The sequence below is a fragment of the Colletotrichum graminicola genome (assembly GCF_000149035.1).
Source record: "Colletotrichum graminicola M1.001 genomic scaffold supercont1.54, whole genome shotgun sequence".
Classification (NCBI taxonomy): Eukaryota; Fungi; Ascomycota; class Sordariomycetes; order Glomerellales; family Glomerellaceae; genus Colletotrichum; species Colletotrichum graminicola.
This window is the reverse complement of record NW_007361058.1, coordinates 80,919-106,516: the sequence shown is the minus strand read 5'-3', so window position 1 is coordinate 106,516 and position 25,598 is coordinate 80,919. Positions and strand designations below refer to the sequence as shown.

At 55.4% G+C, this 25,598-nt stretch overlaps 5 protein-coding genes across 5 annotated transcripts; 1 reads left to right on the top strand and 4 right to left on the bottom strand.

Annotated features, from left to right (window-relative positions):
* Positions 1-1,235: 1,235 nt before the first annotated feature.
* On the bottom strand, positions 1,236-3,241 carry GLRG_09940 (glutamate decarboxylase; the record flags this gene model as incomplete). The annotated part of the gene is made up of 7 exons (XM_008100625.1): positions 1,236-1,289; positions 1,352-1,978; positions 2,054-2,616; positions 2,681-2,708; positions 2,765-2,788; positions 2,864-2,891; positions 2,970-3,241. The coding sequence occupies 7 exons, from the start codon at positions 3,239-3,241 to the stop codon at positions 1,236-1,238; spliced, it is 1,596 nt and encodes a 531-aa protein (XP_008098816.1).
* A 2,523-nt stretch (positions 3,242-5,764) lies between these two features.
* On the bottom strand, positions 5,765-9,783 carry GLRG_09939 (ubiquitin elongating factor core; the record flags this gene model as incomplete). The annotated part of the gene is made up of 7 exons (XM_008100624.1): positions 5,765-6,656; positions 6,812-7,177; positions 7,319-7,617; positions 7,707-8,444; positions 8,519-8,729; positions 8,787-9,466; positions 9,724-9,783. 7 exons carry the CDS (start codon positions 9,781-9,783, stop codon positions 5,765-5,767), a joined length of 3,246 nt encoding a protein of 1,081 aa, XP_008098815.1.
* Positions 9,784-11,235: 1,452 nt separating this feature from the next.
* On the bottom strand, positions 11,236-12,671 carry GLRG_09938 (TRAF-type zinc finger; the record flags this gene model as incomplete). The annotated part of the gene is made up of 2 exons (XM_008100623.1): positions 11,236-12,497; positions 12,563-12,671. The coding sequence occupies 2 exons, from the start codon at positions 12,669-12,671 to the stop codon at positions 11,236-11,238; spliced, it is 1,371 nt and encodes a 456-aa protein (XP_008098814.1).
* A 1,669-nt stretch (positions 12,672-14,340) lies between these two features.
* GLRG_09937 (calpain family cysteine protease) lies at positions 14,341-17,207 on the top strand (the record flags this gene model as incomplete). Its single annotated transcript, XM_008100622.1, has 2 exons — positions 14,341-15,704; positions 15,764-17,207. 2 exons carry the CDS (start codon positions 14,341-14,343, stop codon positions 17,205-17,207), a joined length of 2,808 nt encoding a protein of 935 aa, XP_008098813.1.
* A 1,924-nt stretch (positions 17,208-19,131) lies between these two features.
* GLRG_09936 (adenosine deaminase) lies at positions 19,132-20,199 on the bottom strand (the record flags this gene model as incomplete). The annotated part of the gene is made up of 1 exon (XM_008100621.1): positions 19,132-20,199. One exon carries the CDS (start codon positions 20,197-20,199, stop codon positions 19,132-19,134), a length of 1,068 nt encoding a protein of 355 aa, XP_008098812.1.
* Positions 20,200-25,598: the final 5,399 nt, after the last annotated feature.

The following is a 25,598-nucleotide window of genomic DNA, read 5'->3' as shown; positions in this document are numbered from 1 at the left end:
CTATAGAAAAAAGAAGTTACTAATATACTTACTATAGTACTAATAAGTAAAAAAGATAAATAATATTACTCTAGAAGATAAGTAGAAGTATATTTAGAACTAACTATTAAAGGATTACCTCTAGTTTATTAAGTATATATACTCTAATAACTTTTATAATAAGATATACCTATAGTACTAATATATACCTACTTTATTACCTAGCTACACTATTACTATATAGCTAGCCTCTAGACGTATAGAGATATAAGCCCTTAGTATAGGCGTTTATTAGATAGTCTAAAATAAAAAGTAGTATACTAAGCTTTATTATAAGAGGCCTAAAGGCCTAATCTTATACTACACTACTATATATAGCTACTAATAATAGCTAACTTTAACTATATTAAGGTTACTAAGTATAAGTGCCTAAAGGGTACTACTTACCTCTACCTTACTTCCCCTCCCCTTATACTTTCTTCTTCCTTTTTTTTAAGCTTACCTAGAAAAGTATTAACAAAAGGCTAACCTATATATAGTAAGAAAGGTATCTCTTACTTACTATAAGTAAGAAAAAGACTTAATAAAGATATAGATATATAAGTAGCACTATATAATAAGGTATATAGAATACCCCTAGTAGGACCTTTTAGTCTACTAGGGGCCCTCTATAAGGAACTAGGCCGCTAAAGAGCCTGTAGGCACTTAACAGCACAAAACAACATATAGTTTAACCTCCTAGGAGGCTAGATAATAGATAGGTAATACAGATAGTCTGCTCTACTATAGAAGGATAGATAGGCAGTCTGTATTATTACCTAAAGTAGCTAGTTACCCTAGGCGCCCTTTGTCCTATATAGGAACGTCCTGGCGTTAAATATAACACACACACACACACACACACAGAGGCGTAGAGACGGAGCAGACAGAGCAAGGCAGCTTTTGTATTCTTCTCTACCTAGTCGTGGACCAACCGAACCCCCGCCCCCCCCTCTCTAACTAACTCTAGAGCGCATCTCAAATTTTTTGTTTTAAAAAAAAGTCGGATGTAGTATCGTGGTAAACTTCAAGAAGCCCGGGCATGTGAGGCGGGATACCCGCCAGCCTGTTTAACTCCAATCCCTTCCACCAGCCTGGCCCAGCCCGGCCCGACCCGACCTCCCTTACCCGCGGCCGGCCGGCCGTCGTGTGCGTCGTGTCAGTCATCAACCTTGTACCGCATGCGGCCATCCTTTTGACAGCAGCTCGTGGAGGGCTTAGCAGATGGCATGGGTTTTGCCATGCTTGCCCTGTATGGAATGCTTTTCCTTCTGTAAGCCCCCACCTGGATTAGCCGACTGCCTCGCGCACGCCTTAAGGGGAGGGGACAAACTCTGAATTTCGGGTGGTTGTGGGAGGCCTTTGAGCTGGTGAGGTGGTGCCTGTGGATGAAGTCCTGCTGGCGCTGGACGCTGGCGTGGTCCATCTGCTCGAGCAGGCCCATGCACAGCTTGATGTCGGCGATGAGGGAGTCGCAGCGGGCCTTGCTGAAGTCCTCGCGGACGACGACGCGGAGCATCTTGAGGTCGTTCGTCTTGGGGGCCATGGTGTAGGCGGGGACGACCCAGCCGCGGACGCGGAGCTGGTGGGCGAGGGCGAACTCGTCGTAGGTGCGACCGCCGTCCTCGCCGGCGGCGGCGTCGTCGGGGAGGCGGAAGGCGACGAGGGGGAGGCCCTCGCCGGAGCGCTTGGACATGATGACGAAGCCGAGGACCTCGAGGGATCGGGTGAGGTAGTCGGCGGTGCGGGTGAGGTTGGACATAATGGCGCGGTAGCCCTTCTTGCCGAGGCGGATGAGCTGGTAGTACTGGCCGATGACCTGGGAGGCGCCCTTGGAGAAGTTGAGGGTGAAGGAGGCCTGGTCGGCGCCGAGGTAGTTGATGTTGAAGACGAGCTCCTGCGGGAGGAACTCGGCGGAGCGCCAGACGACCCAGCCGACGCCGGGGTATACCAGGCCGTACTACCGGGGAGTTGATGTTAGTCGGAGTCGCGTGATGGGTGAGGTTTGGGAGGGGGGGTTGCTGTTTTTCTATACCTTGTGACCAGAGACGTTGATGGAGACGACGTTCTTGAGGCGGAAGTCCCACTCCAGGTCGGGCACGACAAAAGGGGCGACGAAGCCCCCGCTGGCGGCGTCGACGTGGATGGGGACGTCCATGTCCTTTTCCACCAGCAGGTCGTTGACGGCCTTGACGTCCTCGTACTCGCCTGTGTAGGTGGTGCCGAGGATGGCGCAGATGCCGATGGTGTTCTCGTCGACGAGGGCGACGGTCTCGGCCGGGTCGATGACGTAGCGGTCCGGCGCGCAGTAGACGAGCTTCTCCTCAACCTCGAAGTAGCGCGCCGCCTTCTCCCAGCACACCTGGACGGCGCTCGACATGACGATGTTGGGGCGGTCGGCGGGCAGGCCGGCCGCCTGGCGCGCGTTCTTCCAGCGCTTCTTCATAGCGAGGACGGCGAGCATGATGGCCTCGGAGGAGCCGACGCACGAGGTGCCGACGGCGCCGACGCCCGCGCCCACGGGGGCGTTGAAGAGCTTGCCGATCATGGAGACGCAGCGGTTCTGGATGTCGGCGGACTGGGGGTATTCTTCATAGTCTGGAATAGAAGTGTGAGCAGCGGTTGCTGGATGGTAATAGTTGGGGGGAGGGGGTCCTTCTACCTATAAAGTTTTTCGCGAACGATTCGGTCTTTGAGGCTGTTAGGATTGGATTGATTTGTTAAATGGAGGGAGTTTCTGAATTACCATGAGCTTCTCGGCCTCTTCTTCCTGTGGTTGGGGTGGTCAGCACAAGTTGAGGGGGTGGAGGGGGGGGGGGGGGGGGGGGGAACGGATGATGCCCACCATGTAGGTCGTCACGAACGAGGCAAGGCTAAAACAAACATTGCAAAAGTCAGAGACGAACGGGCAGGCGAGAAAGGGAGGGAGGGGAGGGAAGAATGGGGCCTACTTGAGCATGGGGTTGCCGTCGAGGCTGAGCTCGTCCTTGATCATGCGGTAGGCGATGTCCTTGGGCATCTCGTCTTCGGGCATCTCGGCCCTGGGCAGGTCCTGGTTGGCGAAGCGGGAGCCGTAGACGCTGGTGGTGAAGCTGTCATCCTCGTCGGCGAGCTGGAGCTGGACCTTGGAGAGCTGCTGCTGGACCTTCTTGAGCTCGGCGGTGGTGTCCGAGTCGTCGGAGCCCGAGTCGGGGGGCGTGTTGACGGTTGCGAGGTGGACCATTTTTATGTTTATTTATTTCTTCGGGAGGAATTGAGTACTTCTAGCTTATCTATCAACCAATAAAGGGGACAGACTGTGTATGCGTGAAGTGTGTGGGACGAGGCGAGGTTCAGAAAAGGTCGTGAAGGGCGGATGGGAGAGGGCGTTTATATGACGAGTTGGGGGGAAACGGAGCGAATGGAGCTGAGCCGGGATGGGACGAGGCGAGGTAGGGCGATGAGACGTAGATCCGGAGTAAGCGTGTTATGGGAGAGAGCAACAAGAGGGGCAGGGTGAGAAGAGAGGAGGAGGAGTAGCATCTGCTTTCTGCTTTGGGAGCTCGGAAAGATGGCACGTAAAGGAAAGACGGTGACAGCTCGCTAGCTAGGTATCCGTAGCTAGCTAGCTGCAAGTGGGGGGTGACTGATCGGGCAGCTAGCTCAATGTCACTCACTCTCTCATACACGCTGAACCCGGAACACGGGGTGGGCAAGTCGCGGTGTTGTCGGTACGTACCGCTTGCAGCCGGCAACACAGCCCGAATCTACCTACCTACATACCCATTACTACCTACCCTGCCTGTTCACCTACATCATCGACGTGAAGCTGTATGCAGAGTCCTTGGCAGGGCCGATTTACTCTGCCGGGGAGTGGAGGAGGGGAGGAGCAATGAACGAGTGGGCTGAAAGCTTCGGTACGTTCCGTTTATTCCGCAAAGAGTGTCCGTACCCGCACGCGCTTTTCAGCAAAGTTGCTGAATTACTGAGCCGTGACACATTTCGAGAATGCCTTCGTGTTGTGTTTATGCCCTCTGTCGTATCTTTGGGAAACCAAAAGGGGGAAATGGTGGCGATAATCATACCCGCAAATGAGAAGAGATGGTCGGACAGAGACGAGACGACTTTGGGACAACATCAACCCACCAGGAATGGAGTGACAGAGAGAGGGCGGCCTCCCTTTGTCCAATGTTCATCTGCTTCTTTTCTTACCTGCCCCTCCCTCGGTCGGTCCATCTCCCCAAGACACAACGGAAACGCCAGCTTTCCCCAGGTCCCAAGCCAACGCCATTAAAGCTTGGCACGAGTCGACATGTCGGGGTGGTCCACAAGAAACACGACCACGACTCAAAGAGCGAGAGACCCCTACTTGGCGCCGTACGAAGCATACACAAGCACACCAACCCTACTAGGTACTAGCAGCCTGCACCAAGGAAACCTGAATGTTTCGTCCAATCGTCTACTCTGCCGGCCTTCCGCACACACACCGGCTCTCCCCCCTGGGTAGTCGCCAATCATGTCCGCTACGTAGATTAGTACTGCGGCAGACCCGGGACTAGCCCTGACTAGGTAGGGAGGGGGCTGCATGGGTCGTGCCGAACTTCCTCAGCTCCATCGTCCAAGTTGTCTGTCCGTCTATCATCTATCTGGGACAACAATTATGCCTCAAGCGATCAACAGCCATCCTTCTCTGGATAAACCGGCTCGGCCATCAATGCCCAACCCCCAGCACATCCCGGAAAGCCAAACAAATCGAAAACCACTCCCCCCCCAAAAGTCCATGTATGTAAAACGCATCAGACCAGGGGAGGGAGAGGGGAACGCAGACGAGAGGCACCGCTTGTATTTCCCTCACTTTCTTCCTAGGTTGGTATCCAATGACATCACGACCCAGGTGCTCCGGTCATCAACCACCTCACTCATCACCATGTACCCCTCCTCCCCCCCCCCCCCCCCCCGATCCTAAATTTCCGAGAGTGCGGGAAAATCAACAGCCATGCCACTTCTTCTTCGTCTTCTTCGCCGAGGAAACCCCCACGCGACCGCCAAGACGTGTCGTCCAATTCTCAAGAGGGTCCAGAACCCCTCTGGGTCTGGGTGAGCCAAAAAAAGAAAGAAACTTTCCCTTACCAGTGAAGAAACAAACCCCCACTCCCTCCCTCCCATGCATTCATTACCTCCGCCGCCTCCCCGCCTCTCTGTGGCTCAGCTACGCCCCAACGACGAGAGCCGCCACGCGGCCGCCGCTCGTGGTTCGACTTTCGGTCCCATCTGCGTAACCATCCGAAACCTCACGGCTCCCTCCCTCCTTCACCTGATCTCTGTCGGCCCGTCTAATGCCTTTGAACACGCGCTTTGTCTGTCGCCCCGTTTGCAACATTGAACCGAAACTGCTGGCAACCTGGGACTGGCATCATCTTCTTACTTTTGGAACACATCTCGTGTTCCGTCACTCACCAAGCCATGTCCATCTATCCCAGCTCGGCCCCGAGCTTCTCCTGCATCGGGGGGGCCTACGTCTGCTACGCTCGTCTGTCACATATAGCGGCCATCCCGCTCCAAATGCCTTGCTTCATATCAGGCGTGTGGGTTCTTCGTCTATTCCAGGAAGGGCTACCGTCTTTCTGGCCTCGCTAGTGCTGCCTGACCCTCAGCACCGAGGGACCTATGAATGTCGATTCACGAACACGATGCAATGCTTCGTCGCCCGGCCCTACTCCCAGGGTTAAGCCATGGCATCCTCCCATCCTCCCCCATCCGTCATCAATCAACCCTCCGTCGTGTCCATTGCCTCGCCTTGTGCCCTGGCTTTAGCGGCCGCAATCTTCCCCTCTCTCCACTTCTGAATCTTCTCCTTCAGCTCCGTGTGAGGAATCGCATCGTCCACCGTCATCGGTTGACGCGTGAACGGATCCTTGGGGTCCGAGAGCAAGTGCTGCACGATGGTGCCGCGGTCGACAATGTGCTTCGACGGCAAGATGACGGGGTCCTTCATCAGATCGCCCATGATCGGATCCTCGAACTCGGCCGGGATGTCGCCAAGGTCGAGTTCCGCCTGGTCCGAGATCTGCTTCGACTCCTGGAACTTGGCCTTCAGGCTGTTGAACTGCTCGAGCTCGTTGGCATCCTTCATGCTCCGCTTCGACAGAATGAAGCCCGCCTTGTCCAACACCTCGGGCTTGTACGAACGGCCGTCCGAAGCGACCGCGTCGATGAACGCCTGTGACGAGCCCAGGTTGAGGTAGATGTCGACAAAGTCGGAAAGCAAAACTCGAGGCTGGAAGTGGTACTTTGTCGGGTTATTCACCTTGAGCTGGCCCATTTTGGGGCCCGCCAGCGTCTCCAGATTGTAGTTGAGCATACTAGCCAGGCGCTGCACGATTTCGGGCATGGTGAAGGCTGACGCCAGTGCCGACGTGAAGAGTTTCATCATTGCCAGTGTCTCGTTAGCAAGCTGCATGTATGAGCCTGCCTGGCCCTCCAACCCCTGCAGCTCTTCCTGCTTCTTCTCCCTGTCCTGTGCAGACAGGCTATTGCCAAACTCCAGTTCTTGCTGCAACGTGTGGATCTTGGGGAATTTCGTCAATGCCTCGTCGAGTACGTAGGTGGCGTCGTTGAGCAGCAGGTTGACAAACTGAACGAAGAACTGTCGGTTGACCCTAGAATTGGTTAGATATCAAGCATCTCATCGTTTGCCTATAATACCCGAGGTGGTCCAGGTTTTAACAAGGGGCGGGGGTTCGAAGAAAATGGGACGAGCCTGGTCATGAAGGGAGGGAGAGGGGGGGAGGATGGCCAGCTCTTGTCAACTTACTTGCTCTCTCTCGTCAACTGCTGCTTGTAAACGTCGTTGCCCCAGACGCACTTGATGACTTGGAAGATCTCATAACGGATGTTGAACTTGTCGTAGAACTGGGTGTGGGCACCAGTCGACTCCGCCTCAATGTAGAACTTCATGAGCGCGTGTAAGAGGTTTTCGTTTGCGAATTTCGATCCATAGAGCTGATCGCCGAGAACTCCCTTCTTGAAGTGCATGAACGGCCAGGTTCCAGAGTAAAGCAGAGTGACCAGAGAAGACTTGAGGTAGGGATTCTTGATATACTCGGATGAGCGGAGGAACGCAATGCACAGTGCAATCATCTCGCTGCCAACAGCGGATGGCATGATTTGGGGGAGATAGCTTTGTCAAGTCAGCAAAACTCCTCGTCTCCTACTTGATACTGCCTTGAGATGAGGGGTCCTAGGACGAGTCGTCCAGGGGGTAAATATCGTGACACGGCCGTGTTCCTAGTTTGGTGTCGCAAACCAAAGTGTGACTTACCGATACACAAATTTGAAGTTGTCCACTACGTCTTGAAGTGCGTATTCCGGGAGACACGCAAAAGCTTCGGGTGCCTCGGCGGGCAGCGGCAGCTGAAGGTCCTTGTCAGGTGTGTAGTTTGTTTGGCTAGCCAGACGAAGCAGCCAAACAGCCACGTATCGCATGAAGCGAAGCGATAGCTCCTGCATCTTCTCGTCCAAGAACACACCCTCAATGGCGTACTTCATTGCAATGGCCTTCTCCAGAACGGTCGTGTGCCTCTTGAGAGTCAACTCAAACATGGCAAGTTGTGCCGGTTGCTGATGGATACGGGTTAACTCCGAGACAACTTGCACAGCATCCAGATCCGAACACGATGGTCGGCAAAGGGGAAAGACGTAGAACTTACATTCTGAACCTTCGGCCGTTCGGCCTCCATAGCTGTCAGATGTTTTTCGTACCACTTTATGTCGCGCTCCAAGCTTTTGAGCTTCGAGTTTGTTGCCTCACTGCCATAGTGATGTGCTGCAAGGGTCAAGAAAAAGATCTCGGTGATGAAGTTGGAGTTGCCTTCCACTTTCTTAGCATAGAATGCATCAGATGCCGACTGGTCAGCATTAAGCTTCGTTTCTTCCTTGATGTCGACGCGGGGGTCGCGCCGGAAGTATTCCACTTCGATTCTGTCAACCTTTGAGAACGTGGTGTCCATAAAAGGTGAGCAGAACCGGTCCAGGACAACAGTTAAGTTCATCATGAAACCATCTGACGATACTTCCTTGGGATCGACCTGCATCGCCCTACGCTTGTGGTTGGCGTTGATTGCAGAAGCAAACCAATCGAGAACCCGTGCCCGCGTATCGGTGTCTGCTCGGATGAAAGCATTGGCAATAGTAAAGAGTTCGTCCTGGTGAACTCGCAAAATGGCTCGCAAGGCGTCTTGGGATGGTGCTGCGCGGCTCCGGTCCAAGCCTCGCGGGTTGGGGAAGTACGTCAGTGTGACTTCAGACTGCAAGGGTGAAATCCGGAAGAACGGCCCCAAGATAGTGTCTTTTTCAAGCACTGCACCAGACTTCTGTGCCGTCATGAAGTTGGGGTGTTGTGAAATAGCATTCAGCAGAGCAGGGAACTTGGTGTACGACATCAATGCCTGGAAGCAGTGTCAGCTCATTCTATCAAAGACAGACTAGGGAAGGGACTAGGTCAGGAAGAAGTAACACTCACGTTAATGTACGGCTTGTAATCGTTCTCCATGGTGAGGCCAGACAGTTTTATGCTGATAGAATGCATGGCATCGGCAAAGGCCACAGGGAACTGCTCGTCCTCGGGAAACCTTTTCACAGCCTCTCGGAGGAAATCCAGGCAAATTCCATCGTCCTGGTCATGTCCACATAACAGGTACGGGTCCAGGCTCTCGGGTTGCGACCGTCTGGGACTATCGTCAGCATAGTCCAAAGCCATAAGTCATTCTACACAACAGTGTGTGACTCACCCAAACAGATCAGGGATTGTGAGGGCAAACAGGCAGTTGCTGACACATAGTCTTCTTGCTTCTTCCAAAACCTCGCGCTTCTCGGGTGTCTCCTTGACCACATTCGACCGGACGATACGCTTAAAACAAGGAAGAAGGTAGCCAAGAATAGGTTTGTCGGCAGGCACGGCGGTCACAGCTTCCAGAAGGGCGCTATCGAGGACAGCAGTGGTAAGCTTCAGCGGTGACCCATTCTCTTTTAATTCTTGGCTTGCCTCGGACAGGAAGTTCAGCTTATGGCCGTGGATATCGGTAAGGCGTTCCGGGTCGACGGTGATGCGGAAGACGTGGCTGAGGATCCTGTCCGAGAAGTCTTCTACTGATTCTTCCACGTTGGCCTTCTTCGTGGGGGCAGGCGCTGGGGCGCGATCGTCCATCTTAGAGGACCCTCGTTTCTGCGCGCTGCTCTCGGCTGTTGGCGACGCACCGGAAGTGGACCTGACGCCAAGCTGTGAGAAGGGATTCGCGGGGACGGGCGTCGGTGTAGAGGAAGGCGTGACCTCTGCTGGAGATTTGCCCTTGCCTTCGTTCGTCGTGGCTGCGGTCGAGGTCTCGGCATCGTTCTCTGGATTCGGTGAACCGTCTTCCGGCTTTGGGGATCTGTTCGATGACCCGAGCTTGGCCAGTCGTCGAAGTCGGATCTATATCATAGGCAGTCAGAATCTGCAAAATCGTTAAATAGATAGCAGCGCTGGGTGCGACAACGAGCTGGCCACTGTCTGGAAGCTTTGTGGATGACCTCGTAGACGTCATTCTTCGGTAGCTTCGTGCTTATTGTCACCATCGATGTTGCCGCCGCGAGCATGTCAGTATGACAGCGACAGCCAGCAAGACCGAAGATTATCTCAACAGCAACCAGGTTCAGGAGATAGGAGAGGAGGGAGCGGGCAGCTCTTACATCGTTCATCTTTCTGGAATCAGGTGCGTCTGGCGCCTGGCTGTTCTCGTTGGGATCCATGCTGGCTAGCCGTCGTAGTGAGTAGGGAGCCGGTGATGTGTTATGCAGGGTTGCGTACGAAATTTGACGACAGCCTGGCTTCCTAGGACGAGAGTGAGAAAGGCGACGGCAAGGTGTCGACCGTTGAGGTAGGAATGCGTTCAATAGTGGAATTGGTCGTAGGTAGATTGACGTTCAGGGCCTCGCGGGTCACGTAAGGTATCCATCCGACAGGCAACCTTGTTAGGAAAGGTACCACGGCTGGTGGCGGGGAGCAGTTACGGGCAAGCGGAAAAGTGGGGTTGGAGCGGAGCTTTCAACACTGTGACGACTCTCCTCCCCTGTTAAGTCCGACGCGTGGAGTCTCTCCGATTAGCGGGCATCCCACCAGAAGCCCCCCCAAAGTCCGCTCGTCAGACACCACGACTCGTCGATTAATAAGCTTTGGAATTCGCTCTTTCACCTCCCGTTTTCGAGATATTCCAGGACATTCCATATCGAGACTGGTGCAAAACCAACGATTCATGAACTGCGTCTGCTATTGAGGATATGTGTGCTTCTGAAGAATAGCATGCTGCGTTCGACTGTGCCATTTGGCCTTTATGCCAAGTTATGTTCTTGCTTGGCGCAGCCTCGAAGTAACCAATGCCGCTACGGCATTGCGGCGCACAGTGGCATTAGGTGATCGTGCCCCTCGACAGCAGATGGGCATTGCCAGATCGAAAACAACGAAAGACCCCTAAACCCTTCATTCAATGTTGAAACCAGTCTACCATTGGACGCGTTCAGACGATGAAACAAAAGTAGGAAACCCGTTTGACGAAACGTACGTCATCGTCATCGGAAGTGGCGATGAAGTTCGGCGAAAGAGGGGCGGAGAGATATGAGGGGCATACAAGGTGAGTGAGCGCAATGGATCTAGGCTCCAATCGAACAGATGGAGTGTCTGGCTGGGTCAGCCTTTGAAGGTTGTTTGCCCACTCCTGCGAGTTTGACTGACGACGATACCATCATGGTATTATAGATTTGGGACATGTTGTTCACCAGTCTGTCTCGGAGACAACGTGCATGTGTCTTTGAATATATACGCATACGAGAGAATGTCAAACTTTGTTTTTGAATGGGCGTCTTGCTGGGTAGCTGACAACCGCAAGGGTATTTCCGTGCCTTTCCGTTTTACGCACCGCATTTCCGGTGCCTATTTGTCCCCAAACGCCATGGAAAGCCAAATGTTTTACTAGTACATGACCACGCGACCGAGGAGAAATAAAGAACAAAGGCCCTGTATCAGTATCGTCCATCAGGTGCTGGTTTGCCTAGAGGCCCACGGGCCAATTGACCGGACCATAGACTTGGGAAGCACGCATACATGCATCCTCGATGGCAGCTCTGGCCATTGTGTTCGTGGGGAAATCGTCATGCCCACCGTCTTCCGCTGACTAGAGCAACAGCATATCGGTGGGAGGAGGGCCCTCAGAGGCGAGGGATGCCATTCGAGCCGTCGCTCAGCCGCCGAGAAGTCGAGGGGGCGGCTCCGCCATCGCTATCGGAGCCGCCGCGCGTCCGGCTGGTGCTGCTGACACTACGGTTGGCCAGGCGGCTACGCTCGATTTCTTCACGGCTCTTGTTCATGAGCCAGGCCATGTGCATCTTGAGTACTCCTAGTGTGCTCCTGATCTCGGTGATCTGATCCTTGATCGGCATGACCTGGTTCAAAACCATGACCGTCTGCCGTCCTTCCAGATCGGTAAACTCCTTCTTGAGCTCCTCCATGCGACGTTCCATGTCTTCGTAAATGGTCATGACAGCCTCGGTGGGTTTGAACTTGGCTCCTCCTGGGACGTCATTCAGGCTGAAGACGTCGTCCCAAGAGATGCAATCCCGTCGCTCGTCCTTCAGCTCCATGATCTGCCGTTCCTGTTCTTCCGTCTGCTTTTGCAGCCTCTCGATCTGCTTCTCTTGGGCGCTTACCTTGTCGCCGACGACGGCAACCACTTTATAGATGCACTCGTCTTTGTGAACGCCAAGGATTTTGCGAAGAGTCTTGTAGGTGCAGCCGTAAGGGGAGTATGTGCAGGGAACCGAGGCCTCGGGGCAGCTGTTGTCACGATGCTGGCTTACTTCAGACAGCTTTATCGCCTCGCCGCAGTCGGTGCAGTCTGTCGTGTTTTTGGTGCATTTATTGTTAATGTGGTCCGCCATCGAGGCAGCCTCCATCTTCTCCTCGCAGTACTCGCATGTCTGTTCAAAATGCCAGCATTTACCCGAGACGGCCAGCCACTGCTCCACTCTCTTATCGCAAGCCTTGTCGGGACAGTCGTGCAGCGTGTACCTGCAGTTGATTGTGTGCTTGACGACTTCCTCGCGCTTCATCTTTTCGCCGCATCCTCGCTCGGAATTGGGGCACTCGACTACGAGACTGTCGAGGATGTTGGTCAAGAGTCTCGAGGTCTTGCAGTCCTTGGCGCGGAATCTTGTTCGATCGATGGGGCAGGTATCGGACGAATGGAAATGGCGCTTCAAGCATTCGAGACAGAAAGTGTGATCGCAGGGCGTGATTATGGGGGTGATGACGGGAAGCTTGCAAATAGGACAGAGCAGATTGTCGTCGGGTTCATCGACATAGATCAGAGCGGAGAAGTCGAGCAGTTCCTTGACTTTGCTGGAGCTTAAGGAATATCGCAGGGCTTCACGGGTGGCAAGTTCTTCGACGGGCCACTGGTTAGGAGTTCGAGCTGGTTGCGAGACATTAGCGAGGTAGCAAAAGTGGGAGCGTCGTTCCTTCGGTGCCCAAACTCACGCGTAAGAGGAATAGGAACTCCCTCGACGGACCGCACGGCCCCCTCAACGATGTTTTGAACGAGATGCGTGATGGTTGAATCATCACCGGGGAAGCCTGGCTGCGACATGATGGATGCTCAGGCTATCTAGCGGCCACTGGGTGAAATGGGAATGATCAGACGTTCAGGAGGACCATGGTGTGTGTGTGTCGGAAATGATGGAGAAATAGATGAACGGGTAGGTTGCTCTCGCAGGTACTGTGGGTGTCTTCAAGGCAAGGCAAGACAAGGCGGTGACGGAATGATGTGGTTTTCTTGTGGATAGGATGGTTGCGATGTTTCGTGGTTGAGGCCCAATCCATAGATGGGGTCGTGTGTGGGAAGGAAACTATGGAGGTTCCCGTCCGTCCCGGCAAACAAACTGAGGGACGGGGACCGGTGACGTGACCTGAGCCGAGGGTCTGATTAAACCGATAACGCTGGGGAAACGGCTACTAAGAGACAGTGTCCATATCAATAACACTGTCAGCCGGCACAGTCCCCGCACATGGCATTGTCGGCCAAGTTGCATATGCCTCGTCCAGATTGCGGCCGTTTCCTTTCTTCGTCTATCGAGAAATGCAAATTACGCATATGCAAAATGGCATCTAGTTACGGCGCCCGCTCAGTTACCACCGCAAAGCCAACATCATCCCCAAACGTTGTCTTATCCGGCTCATACCATCGCATGCCTTTCACTAAGCCGGGGTGTTCATTCATCCATTTCGATTTCGCTGGAGAAGCTACTTGGAAGTTGTGGGCTCGGTGCTAGTTGCGAGAGCTCCTGACTGGTCGACGACCAAAGGTTGGATATCCATCTCTATAACATCGCTCGTAGCCCAAGCCGAGTTATTGTGCATGATGCTACGTCCATTATATGAGATGGCGGTTGACATCAGACAGGCCTTTCACAAGATGAACCGGCACCCACTCCAGGCAACCAAATTGGACATTGGCCAATTCCCTACCAAGACCGCCAGATAGGCTTTGTTATTCAGCTGCGTCTTCCCGCATCCCCCAAAACCGGCTGGTCGTAAACGCGAATGTGACCTGCCTGCATGTCACGTACTTGATGCATGCATCGTCTGGATATTACGTGAGATTCGCCAATTCATCGCGCCAGCCAACCTCCCCGCATCGAACCGAGACACCAACGCTATATTCTCCGACGTGTTTGCCTCCAACTTTGGGCCAGCCGAGCTCGTCCATCTCGCCATCGCTTGCCGCCAGCCTGATGTTGTGGCGCCTCCATCTGGATCCTGGACCCTGAACCCCAGCCGTAGCGTAGCACCGCGCCGCGCCTGCCCAGCCTCATTTCGCAGCCATTGATTGTCCAGGCTGCCACATGCAAAACCAGGGATGTGCTGCACTCAGGCGCACTTGCGAGCCGCTTGGCTCTTCCAGGATCCAAGAGGTCGTCCTCCCATCATCTTTTTCATTCGCCGTCTTGCGATGCGACAGTGTGCTGGCTAGGTCCCAGAGCTAGCGCCGCCAATCCCTGCTCCCAAAGCCACCACTGGCCCGTCAGCCCTAGATGCCAGGGTCATGAGGTGATAGATAAGTGTGTCGCGGCGGGGAGCTGCTTGGCTTTCCATGCCAGAGAGATATTTAAACTGGTGTTGTATCATTATGAACCCCGACTGAGTGGCTGCTGCTCCAGTCAGCTTCTCCTCCTTTACGAGACAATCTTCTCAACCCGGCTCAACGAAACGTCTTTGATCCCGGCTCTGTTGGATCACCAGACCTTAATCTACACACTATGGCGACCTACGGTGACCCCCCGCCAGCCGTGGTGCCCGCCGTACCATCTGGAAAGCGCAGCAAGAAAGCCCCTCAGGAGATTCTCTCCGACTTCTGGAACAAGTTCCATTCGAAGCACCCCGGGAAGGTGACATCCATCTTCCCCCGGTCCCTCTATGCTTCTCTGCTCCCCGACTTCCAGCCCCGGGGCGCCTCGTCTAACCGCAACGCCCAAGAATCCTACGAATCCGCCGCCCGTGAGTGTCGAGAGAAGGTGAAGCGCATCGTCCGCGAGTGCGACCGGACAAACGAGAAATTCACCGATGCAGATTTCGATATCGAGCGTGACCCCTACAACAACTGCCTCAACGGCCTCGTCCGCGACTTTGACTTCGGTCCTGGGGGCGGCGGCGGCGGCGCGGCTGATGATGGCCCCAATGTCAGCAGCTGGGATGTCAAGAACAGTTTCGACACCTTGGCTGCTGCTCAGGTCTTGGGGCCCAACTCCACCATTCCCATCGACCCGGCCGTGGTGAGCCGCTTTCTGGGGAGCAGCGATGATAGCTGGAATCCCTTTGCCAGTGCGAGAAGCGGCTCAGGGGCGCGAGCGGGGCTAAGATCGGGCCCTGTCAAGGCCCCCAAGCGTCAGGGTGTCCGGGGAGGCGAGTATTATAGCCCGGGCTCCATCCATCGTCTCGACTGGATCTTTGAGTCGCCTCAGTTCACAGTCAATGGCTACTCCTCGTCTGACATCAAACAGGGGGCCAATGGCGATTGCTGGTGGCTCGCCGCCGTCGCAACGATTGCGCACCGCAAAGACCTTATGCAAAAGGTATGCGTTGCGCGTGACGAGGAATGCGGTGTTTATGGGTTCGTCTTCCAGCGTGACGGCGAGTGGATCTCGACCGTTATCGACGATAACCTCTACCTCAAGGAGTCTGACTTTGACTATTACGGCGACGTCTACGACGCCAGCGGCAAGAAGGCCCGTCTGCACCGCAAACGCAACCAGACGGGCTCCGACGCCTTGTACTTCGCCCGCTGCGAGGACCAGAACGAGACATGGCTGCCGCTGCTCGAAAAGGCCTATGCCAAAGTCCACGGCGACTACGAGGCCATCTCGGGCGGCTGGCCCGGCGAAGCGGTGGAGGACATGACGGGTGGCGTCACCTCGACAATTGCCACTAACCGAGTGCTTCGGAAGGACAGGCTCTGGAAGGAGCTTGTCAACACCGATGGCGAGTTTGTCTTTGCTCTGGCCGCCATGGGCACTGGCTGGGACTGGCAGAAGAGCGGTCTCGCACTGGGACACGCGTACTCCATCCTCCAATCCCGAGAAGAGGTGGACGAGGACGGCAAGAAGGTCCGCCTCGTGCAGATCAGGTAAGCCCTCTTGGTAGCGGTGGATTTTGAGCAGGCCGACTAACGCTTCTCCCTGCCAGAAACCCCTGGGGCGAACGATCCGACGGCGGTGTCGGCGAGTGGAATGGCCCCTGGTCCGATGGCTCAAAGGAGTGGACGCCGTACTGGCTGAAGCGATTGAACCACACGTTCGGCGACGACGGCGTCTTCTGGATGTCGTACGAAGACATGCTGTCGACGTTCATGTACATCCACCGCACCCGCCTGTTCGACGAGAAGTGGACCGTCGTACAGCAGTGGACCTCGGCCAACATCTCTTGGGTGACAGGCTACCTTCAGACCAAGTTCGTCATCGAGGTCAAAAAGTCGGGCATGATCGTGATCGTTCTTACGCAGCTCGACGACCGATACTTCCATGGGTTCGAGGGCCAGTACTGGTTTGAACTGCACTTTGTCCTACAAAAGGCTATCCCGGAAGCCGCCGGCGACAAATCCAAGGAGGGAGAGAATACGAAAAACGCCCCCGAGCCGGAGCAGATCTGCCGTGTCCGCCCCGTGCATAAGTGGGAGAACCGCTCCGTCAGCTGCGAGGTCGATCTGGAGCCTGGCGTATACGAGGTCCTCCCCAAGGTGGCGGCCTCGCGCCACTACAACGGCGACGCCGCCAAGCCCGTCGAGGAGGTCGTCAAGGAATACGCGGAGCGCAACCCGCAGAAGCTGCGGCAGGTCGGACTGCAGTACGACATAGCGCACTCCAAGGGCGGCGTGCGGGACGAGGACGGGCTGATTGAGAAGAAGAAGCTCGAGGCGAAGCAGAAGAAGGAGAGTAAGAAGGCCAAGAAGAAGAAGAAGCAGAAGAAGGCGCTCGGCGTCGCGGCCAAGGCACTCGAGGAGTCAGCCAAGGTCGTAGCGGAGCTGGCCAACGAAGGGAACAAGACCGAGGAGAGTAAGTCCGCGGTGAAGACGGAGACGAAGAAAGAGGCCGGCCAGGAAAAGGAGAAGGAGAAGGACGGCGACTGGACCGAAGTCAAAGAGTCCGACAAAGACTCTACCGGTAGCAGCCAGAAGTCCGTTCCTACAGACGATAAGCCAGCAGGCCTGACTGGTTCCAAGCCCAGCGACGGGCCCGTGCCGGAGCCCAAGAAGGAGGACGAAAAGAAAGCCGAAGAGAAGACAGAGGAGAAACAGGATGAGGGTAGGGAAGACGCTCCCGCCGTCAAGGAGGCCGGTACGGCCGAGGCGTCCGTTGTGCCCTCGCCTGCCACCACAGAGGAAGAGGTTCCCGTGGAAGCGCCAGTCGAGGAAGAAGAGGACTCGGAATCGGACTCGGACTCTGACACCGAGTCCATCGTCGAGGATGACGGCGAGGAGCTTACAGGCGCACCGTGGAACGCTGTATGCGTGCTTGGCCTGCGGGTGTACTCCCAGGACTCGGACGTCGCCATCAAGCTGGTCAAGCCTAGCGACGAAGAAGAGGCTGCGAGTTTGACGGTTGACGGAGAGGCTGCCGGGGCAACTGCGTAAGGGGGTTTGCATGATGATGTTATGGTTGATACGATTGTGATGGAAATGGTGGATGCCAATTCTTATTTGTTATGTAGTCGAAAGTCCAGAGCTGCATTCTGACGAGTGATATTTGGCCTCGTGTCTTGATATCAAGCAAGTCTGAGCAAGCCTTTCTCGGTGGTATTAACAGTGGTGACCTCCCGTCCAGATCTCAAAAAGAAACGATACCAAATCATGGTCCCTATCATCGACTTGTTCGCTGCAAACAGAGTGGAGGAGGGGTAGCTATCTCTGAGGCCTTTGATCACGATCCCCCATGAAGAACAGCACTCGAGAGAAACGACGATGTCTCGCCTTCCTTGTGGAATGGTAAAGGCTTCTCTGGTCTCCATTGAGAACCCGCTATGGCAGTGTCGTTTGGATCACACCATTGCCGTTCTTCCGTGTCCTTCTTTACTGAACCTTAAGAGACTGCCAGTTAAGGAACAGATTCGTAATGGGCCTAATGATTGCTGCTGCAAAACAGGACTCAAGAGCACGCATTCATCAATCAGGTACCATTCCACGTCAGCTCCCTAGTCACTTTCCAGAAGACATACTTTTGAGCATACTTCTAGAAGTATGGGTTGTAGAGGTTGCCGCCATCAGATTACACCTAATTAAAGCCGGTTTTCCCCTCATAAGGTTATGCCCATATTACGTGTGTATAAAGGTTCTCTGCATGTTTCGAACAAAAAAATCTATCATCACACAAGACACGCCTACATCCAGCCAGGACCCTTAACAAAATGAAAACTCTGTCTTCTGTCCTGAGACCACCGGTCCTTGCATGTTCCAGCAATGACAACTAATTTATAACAAGGAACAAAAAGACAGCCAGAACGGGAGGTCGATCACACAATCACAAGCACCGTGTATCGAAGGGAAGATCTACACTCAAGGGGACAGAGTTCGGCATGCTCACCAAAACGACGGGTATGTCCGTTTGATAGGCGCGTTCCCGCGGTCCAGGGAGATCTGGGGCCGTCATGTCCATCACGGTTGATGACGACCAAGTCCGCTGCAAGCCAAACACAACAGCCACGCCCTAAAGTACGGGACCAAAAATGGAAGTCATGTTGGTTTCACGAACAGAGTCCAGACTGCGGATCTGCTTGTTGTCCAACCATCATGGTTGCAATCCTCTCACAGAAGCAACAGAGCGGGCTCGTCACAGGAGTGTGAGGGTTATTCACTAGCCAAACGGAGCACAGGGCAGATTTTTACAGAAAACCGGGGGAGCAAGCAAGATCACCCCATCACCATCGACTTCTGATACTGGCGCAGATGTAGCCGTCTTCAGATACGCAGACGGAGCGTCACGAATGCCGCGAAACGCCACGAGCGAAACGCCCGAAGACCGAGAACGAAGACCGAGGGAACGGAGCCGATGACGGGCACACACACACACACACACCCAAGTCTCCGGCCCTAAGCGTGCCGTGTCTCTCACGAATCTGGGACATGAACACATGGGGAAGTCGTTGGCAAACCCGTTTTGACTCGAGATTTGTTATTCTTCTACAACCTCGAAAGTAAGGGGAAGGAAGGAGGACCCGCCGCCGGCCTCCCAGGCATCTCCCGGGGCATATTCCCCATCGCGATATTGGTATCTCTTTCTCCCCACGGTCCTCTTGGCGGCCAGTAAACAACATTGGACCTACCCCCTCCCCCCCGCTGAGTGGGTTTCAACACAAACAAGTCTCACATGGAGGGCTCTTCAAACAAGTGTCGTAGCACGATGTCAGTGAGCACCGGAGAAAAGGACGTCACGTCTACCACGGCCCCTCCTTCCGCGCCCCTCCCCGAAGTCCCATCATCAAACATCGGGTCCTGTCACCCCAACAAAGACACCTGTCGTGACGGCACATTTACCCGTCGCCTCGAACGGCCGGGGAACCGCCTAAGCTCTCGTCCCCTGATGCCTGGCGACGACGCCCTCCATCTCCCCGACCAGCTCCCGCTTCCTCGCCTCGGAACACCAGCTCCCCTCGACGGCCCCCGTCGCGATGCCGCGCCACTCGTCGACGCTCAGCCCAAACGCCTCCTGCACCGCGCAGTAGTTCTCGAGGATGTACCCGCCAAAGTAGGCAGGGTCGTCGCTGTTGATGCTGAACCGCACACCGCTGTCGAGAAAGGCCCGGATGGGCATCTCCCGCATGTCCCGCACGCCGCGCAGCACGACGTTGGACACGGGGCACAGGCTCAACAGCGTCCCGCCCGCCGCCAGCCGCGCCAGCAGCGCCTCGTCCTCGGTCGACCGCCGGCCGTGGTCGATGCGCTCCACTCCCAGATCGTCGAGGGCCGAGACGACGTACGCCGCCGGGCCTTCCTCGCCCACGTGCGCCGTGCGCCGGACCCCTGTCTCCCGGGCCGCGTCGTAGACGGCCGCGAACATGGCGGGCGGGTACGGCGCCTCGCTGCTCGACATGCCCAGCCCCGCGATGGTGCCGTCCCGGAAGTGGCCCGCGTCCCGCGCCTCGACGAACATGCGCATGCCGTCCTCGACGGGGCAGTGGCGCAGGAGGCATACAATGTACTCGACCGTCATCTTGAAGTCGGCCTCGGCGCGGCGGCGGGCCCGCCTCAGGCCCTCGATGACGGTCTCGTACGCCACGCCCCGGCTGGTGTGCGCCTGCGGGTCGAAAAAGACCTCGGCGTGCCGCACGTTTTGCGAGTGCGCTTTTGCGAAGTAGGCGTACCCCAGCTCCTCAAAGTCGGCCGCCGTCAGCAGGACGGAGAAGCCGATGAAGTAATAGTGCAGGAAGTCGTCGAGCGAGGTGAAGTTGCGGTACCGCTCGTACAGGGCCTCGACGGACGTGAAGGCCGGATCCCTGTCGACCGGCAGGGGGACGCCGTTCTGTGCGGCGAGTTGGAACAACAGCTCGGGCCCCAAGGAGCCCTCGATATGGATGTGGTGCTCGCACTTTGGCAGATCGACCAAGAAATCATGGAGGCCGTCCCTGCACATGTTGGGCACCTATATGGGTGTGTGCGTGTGGGTGTGTGTGTGCGTACGTGCGTTGTATGGGTGTGCGTGGTGTGTGTACGGATTGCCAGCGAGAGCGAGAGAGGGAGAGGGAGAGAGAGAGAGAGAGAGAGTGTGTGTGTGTGTTTGGGATGTGTGACGACCGGCTTGGATCAGGACGTACGGTTGATGTGCGAGAGGATGCGAGATTGAGGAGATGGAGGTACAGACAGACATGTTTCAACAGGAAAAGTCTGCCCAACACGGACGGCGGGTTTCCAACGTCTCGTTTGTCGTTCACGACCAAAAATAGATCTCGGAGACCTTCTGGAAGGCTTCGAAAAAGGATGAGCGCAAGGCTAAGCATCTGCCTGCCAAACTTTCTCCTCATCCTTGCGTGTCATGTCATTGGGGCCCCCAAAAACCAAATCTCAACTTTCCGAGTTTGGGACCAGGTCGGTCCGGACATGCCCCCGTATCGTGTGGTTACATGATCGGGAGGCCCTCCCCTCGCCTTCCCATTGAGCGCCGTCGGCGAGCACCGTCTCGGGTAGATCGGTGGAACGCGGCGAAGTGAGACCACCGGGGCCTTCGTTGGGCCGCTAGACTAGCTACTAACTAGCATCTGCCCGTGGATGGATGCCAGCGAGTTATCCGGCTCCGCCAACCGTTTTCTCGCTCTTCTCGGTCGAGACATGCAGTAAGCCCGGGCTCCACGTCTCCAGGGACCGTCTTTTTGCGGGTATTCAAACCAGTCGGCGGTGGTGGTCGCCATCGGCGCCCGGAGAAACAAGCGGTTCAAAACGTTCCATCATCGGACCAGGGGGACCCAGTGTACCGAAGGGTAGAGGAGGGGAGGAGGTGCGATTCGACTGTCAAGTATCAGGTTCCCCTGACCAAGAAACTTCCCACACCACGGCTTCGGGGAGGGGTGGGAAGAAAGAAAAAGAAGGAGAGGAAGAAGAAGCCTCGCCAGCCGAAAGGGAAAAAAAAAAAAAACCCCTACCCCTTCCATCCCTCTTCCTGCATTTGGCCCATTTTTTCCCGGTTCATGACGCCTGCGGCATTAAACGCACGACCAGCGTAGCCGTCGAACGACAGGATGGTTTGAAATATCCATGTTGAAGCGGGCTAAGAGTAGCATCGACACCGGGGGGTAGGAGGGAGGAGAGAGAGGTGGGGGAAGACCACATTGGACGAATATGACCTACGACAAAACAAGCACTGCACGATTAAGCTCTACGCCCCTCTCTCCCTCCATCCCTCCGCGGGTGTCAACGTGGCGCAGTTCGAATCTCGAGGGCTGCTGGCCGAGCTTGGCCATGACCGAGGCTGAGGAGAATACTATCCATCCCATGAGATCATACCTTTCGTTCCACAGCCCTCGAAATGTGTGTCGATGCCGCAGATCTAGAGGACCGGGGGGGTGGGGACGGGTTGCTGCTTGCCGGGCAGCAGGTTGGGAGCGCACGGCGCGCCAAGAGGAACAAAGAAGGCGATTAGAATCGGCAGGGCTATGACAAAACATCAGAAGACCGTCCCTGAATAGCATCCTTTCTTCAGACACCAGATGAGAATTGCCCGATGAGGCGAGACGACCAGGCACAAGGCACAAGGCACAAAGTTGCACACCCATACACACTCACACACTCTCATACACCCGTACTAACCCATGTACGTATTCGTACACACTTAGGCTGAATCATGACGGCCCCAACACTTCGAGACTGACGGCAGGTTCAAACGGCTGCCGCAGACGGAGGTCATACCACCGGCCGAATGGGAGGCCGGGGAAGGGGGGGGGGGGGGGGGGGGGGCTTTAGCGGTCCGGCAGCGGCCAGCACCGTTGGATCTCGGAAGCCATCCAACTGGTTCGCGCATCCAATTGCACCGCACCATTGCCGCTGCTAGCTAAACCATCCTACCGAGTCTGGCCACTCCAAGGTTCGAGGTCCCTGGAAGAAAGTCTCTTACATAGTAGGTACGTCTGGAAGGCGGTCCCTCTCGAGGTCGCGCAGGTACACCATGATAGTGACAATGGAAGAAAGTCTCGAGAATCGCAACGACCCCTTCCGGTCCCCCGCCCCCTCTCTCTCCGTCTCCTGCCTTACCCCCCTCCCTTTCCTCCCATGACACAAAGGAGAAAGGGGCATGCCGCTTCTAGTCTAGTACCCAGACCTTGAGTTGTTGCTTTTTCCTGTTACAGAGGCCATCGACCGCGTAAAAACCAGGCTGCCGCCTTCCTGGGGGAGTTTCTCACCGGTGAGCCGAAGGACGAAAGACAAGAAGAGTGGCGCTGTTCCTCCCACCAAGGCCGATATATGCAATGATCGGAGCATCGTGAAGGGATGATCCCAGAGCCGATTTCAACGTCGACTTGGCGTCTCAAAGGGGGAGGGGGAAGACAGCCGATCGCAGATCCCTAAGATGTCTGACTGAACTGCGGGGGGGGGGGGGGGGTCGGTACGGACCAAGGGAAGAAAAGAAAATAAAAAAGAAAAAAAAGAAAAGAGAAAAAGAAGCCCACTATAGACCGGGGTGGATTTCGGTGGTCAGATCGGTCGTCTCCTCGATGGGCCGGGTTAGCCAACCGACGGCGTATTTTACCAATCCCTGGTTTGGAGTCTACGCCGCACTTGCATGGTCGGATGGTTGCGTTCGCATCGTCGGCACCGAGGAGGGTGATACCATAACGTACCATTTCCCTTTCCTCAGGTCCTGGACTCTTTTTTGTCATAATATCAATGTTGGATGATTGCTGCATGTGCTCGGCCGGGCTGTTGCTCCGACCCGTCGAGCCTAACCAAAGGTCCCCTGGGCTTAAAGCAGCCAAGCCTTCCGCAAAGGCGCGGCCATCTGGCGAGTTTATTAGATATATGCTTTGGTTGTCAGCCCCATCCATGCCTGGCACGGGCTGTGTCCCTACGGCATCTGTGACGTGAGCCGTCGCGACCATCCATCTCTACCCCGACCAGAAGCCCTCCCGCCAGTCGTGCTCAGAAGCTTATCGACAGTGTCATCCCCGGTGAGCCGCGTATGAAAAAGGGTTGAGCTGTCTTGACTGGCTGGCCACCTATCAATCTCAATCATCCCTCGTATGTTTTTAAGCTTGTCATGGCCGTTTCCGCATGCGCTCGTGCGTGCGTCCAAAGGCTTGTGCGCAATATACTCGATGGCGCTTTTCGTGGTTCGATGGAGAGGGAGAGGGAGAGGGGGAGAGAGAGATATGACGAGTCTACCACCTCCCTTCCCGTTCTAATTCTGGTCTGCGGTCTGTTTGAGGCCGCCAACCATCTCTCATTGCCATACTTCCCCCCTCATCGTCGTACCTTATCCGAAGACTTGGGATGCGACTAAGAAACCTTTTTTCTGTTCCAAGATTGACGCGACGACCTCGGACCACGAGGCATTCGAACTTCCCGTTGACACGCCCGAGCGGTGGTCCTGGTAGAGTCCTCCCAGCCGTTCTCCAGCTTTGCCCGTATCAGAATTGTAGACGAGAATGCTGTGCTCCCCGTCCGCCCAGCCTCTCTCGTGTAGGAGAGAGAGCCTGAACATCCCCCGCATTTGTTTGTGGCTGGATTGGACTCCCTTCGAGTGATTTGGCCATAGCCGTGACTCCGTAACCATTCCCCAAGACTACTATTATAGGTCGGTCGTCTCCGGCGTAGCGTTCAAAAGATGAAAGAAAAGAGGCGGGCAATAATTGACGGGTTGAGATAGGTACGCGAATACATATCTTCTTCCTGAGAGGTTGCATCGCGCGCCGGAGGTGAGACAGCGGCACTATTGGGCATGTGCTGCGACCACGGCCCGTCTCCGTCGCATTGAACCGTCGGCGTAGTTGTTTCTAGTATTACGGCTTAAATCGCGGTGATACGATATTGCTAGCACGCCGTCCCGGTGTCCATTGGCATTGCAGCCACGTCACATGGCGTATCCATCCCGAGTGGGCGTGTCCGGTAGCTAGCTGGATCCATTAATGGTAGTGCAGTTGTAGTAAAGGCTTGAAGCCGGCTGGCTAGTGTGTATGTTGTCTGGCGTCGGCCAAAAAAGGAAAGCCTAAGGAGAAGCGGTGGTAGATAATCCCGGCCATGGTGGTGCCGGCCGGAGGAGGAACCCCCCCCCTCCCATCTACTACCTGTCATGCGGGGTTGAATGACACCCACCATCGAGCCTGTGTTCTGGTTGCGGTTGATCACGCTGCCTTTCCCAGGAGCTGTTCCTTCTCGGCGGAGATACCGAACGGCACGCTGAGTTCAAAATCCAGAGTATGTGGCGGTCGGTGGCGTCTCTAGAACGCTGTGATTGATCCAACCTGGGGCGCATCTGCAACCTGGGCTGCTGCAATGATACCTGTAGTGTAACCTGCACTTGTACATTGTCCGTTCGGTGTCTGCTTTTGAGAGGGTGTAGCTTGGAAGGGGGTGGGAACCGGAGCATGTGCCACTTTGGACGCAACTCCGTCTAAGGGGCCCGGTGGCCGGTGACGGCTGCTTAGCTTCTCGGTTATCATCCAGCTGCATCAAAGTGGAGTGGGCAGCAGATTGGCTTCGCGGATGGAACCTGGCCAGTTCCCTACTACTACATAGTAGCAGGAAGTATACGGATACAGGTAGGTAGGTAGGTAGGTGTGTGTCCGTATGGGCCACCGACCAGGCATCTTGAGCTCAAGCTCGAGCTCGCTTCGCCAGGCGACGCCAATGGAGCCAGCAAAGCCTAGTTTGCGGTTCGTTATGGATGTGGAACAGGAGAGGCACGGATTTCCCGGCTTCCCCTAGAAAACTCTAACACAACATTCGTGCCTCTTCCAGATCAACCAAAGCCACGCTCGAGCCGAGAGAGAGAGAGAGAGCGAGCGAGAGAACGAGCTGTGGGTGGGAAAGTCCGTCTGACCGGTACCGGTACCATACCCAGTACTATGTATACACAATTCGGGCGTGCCGCGCGCGTCGTTCCATGTCATGGTCTAAAGTTCGGCTATTAATATAACCAGAGTGCGGAGTCGATCACAGTCTTCCCACAGATTCGGCATTCGGTTGTCATCAGTTGCTTTCGGCTCCACAGCTCCTTTCGGACATGGCCCCGACTATAGCTATAGCTTATGCTATTAAGTTGTGGCGTCAAAGAGAAGCGAGCCATTATCGGCCAAGGTAGTAGCGAAGAAAAGAAAGGCGTCAATGAGGGGGACGGGGGTTTGTTTATACGACGTATATATCCTAACGTGCCCAACAATTCCGTGTCAAATGTGACGAATTCTGGCGGCATGCACGCACGAGGGGGGCAAGCGTGCAACCTCTCTGTCGGCGACTCCATTGTCTCCAGTCTCCCCTCCCCATGTGGTACTTGTCGGGATCCCTGACATGATTGTTGTTATTTCGCAACCTTTACCAACATCGTCA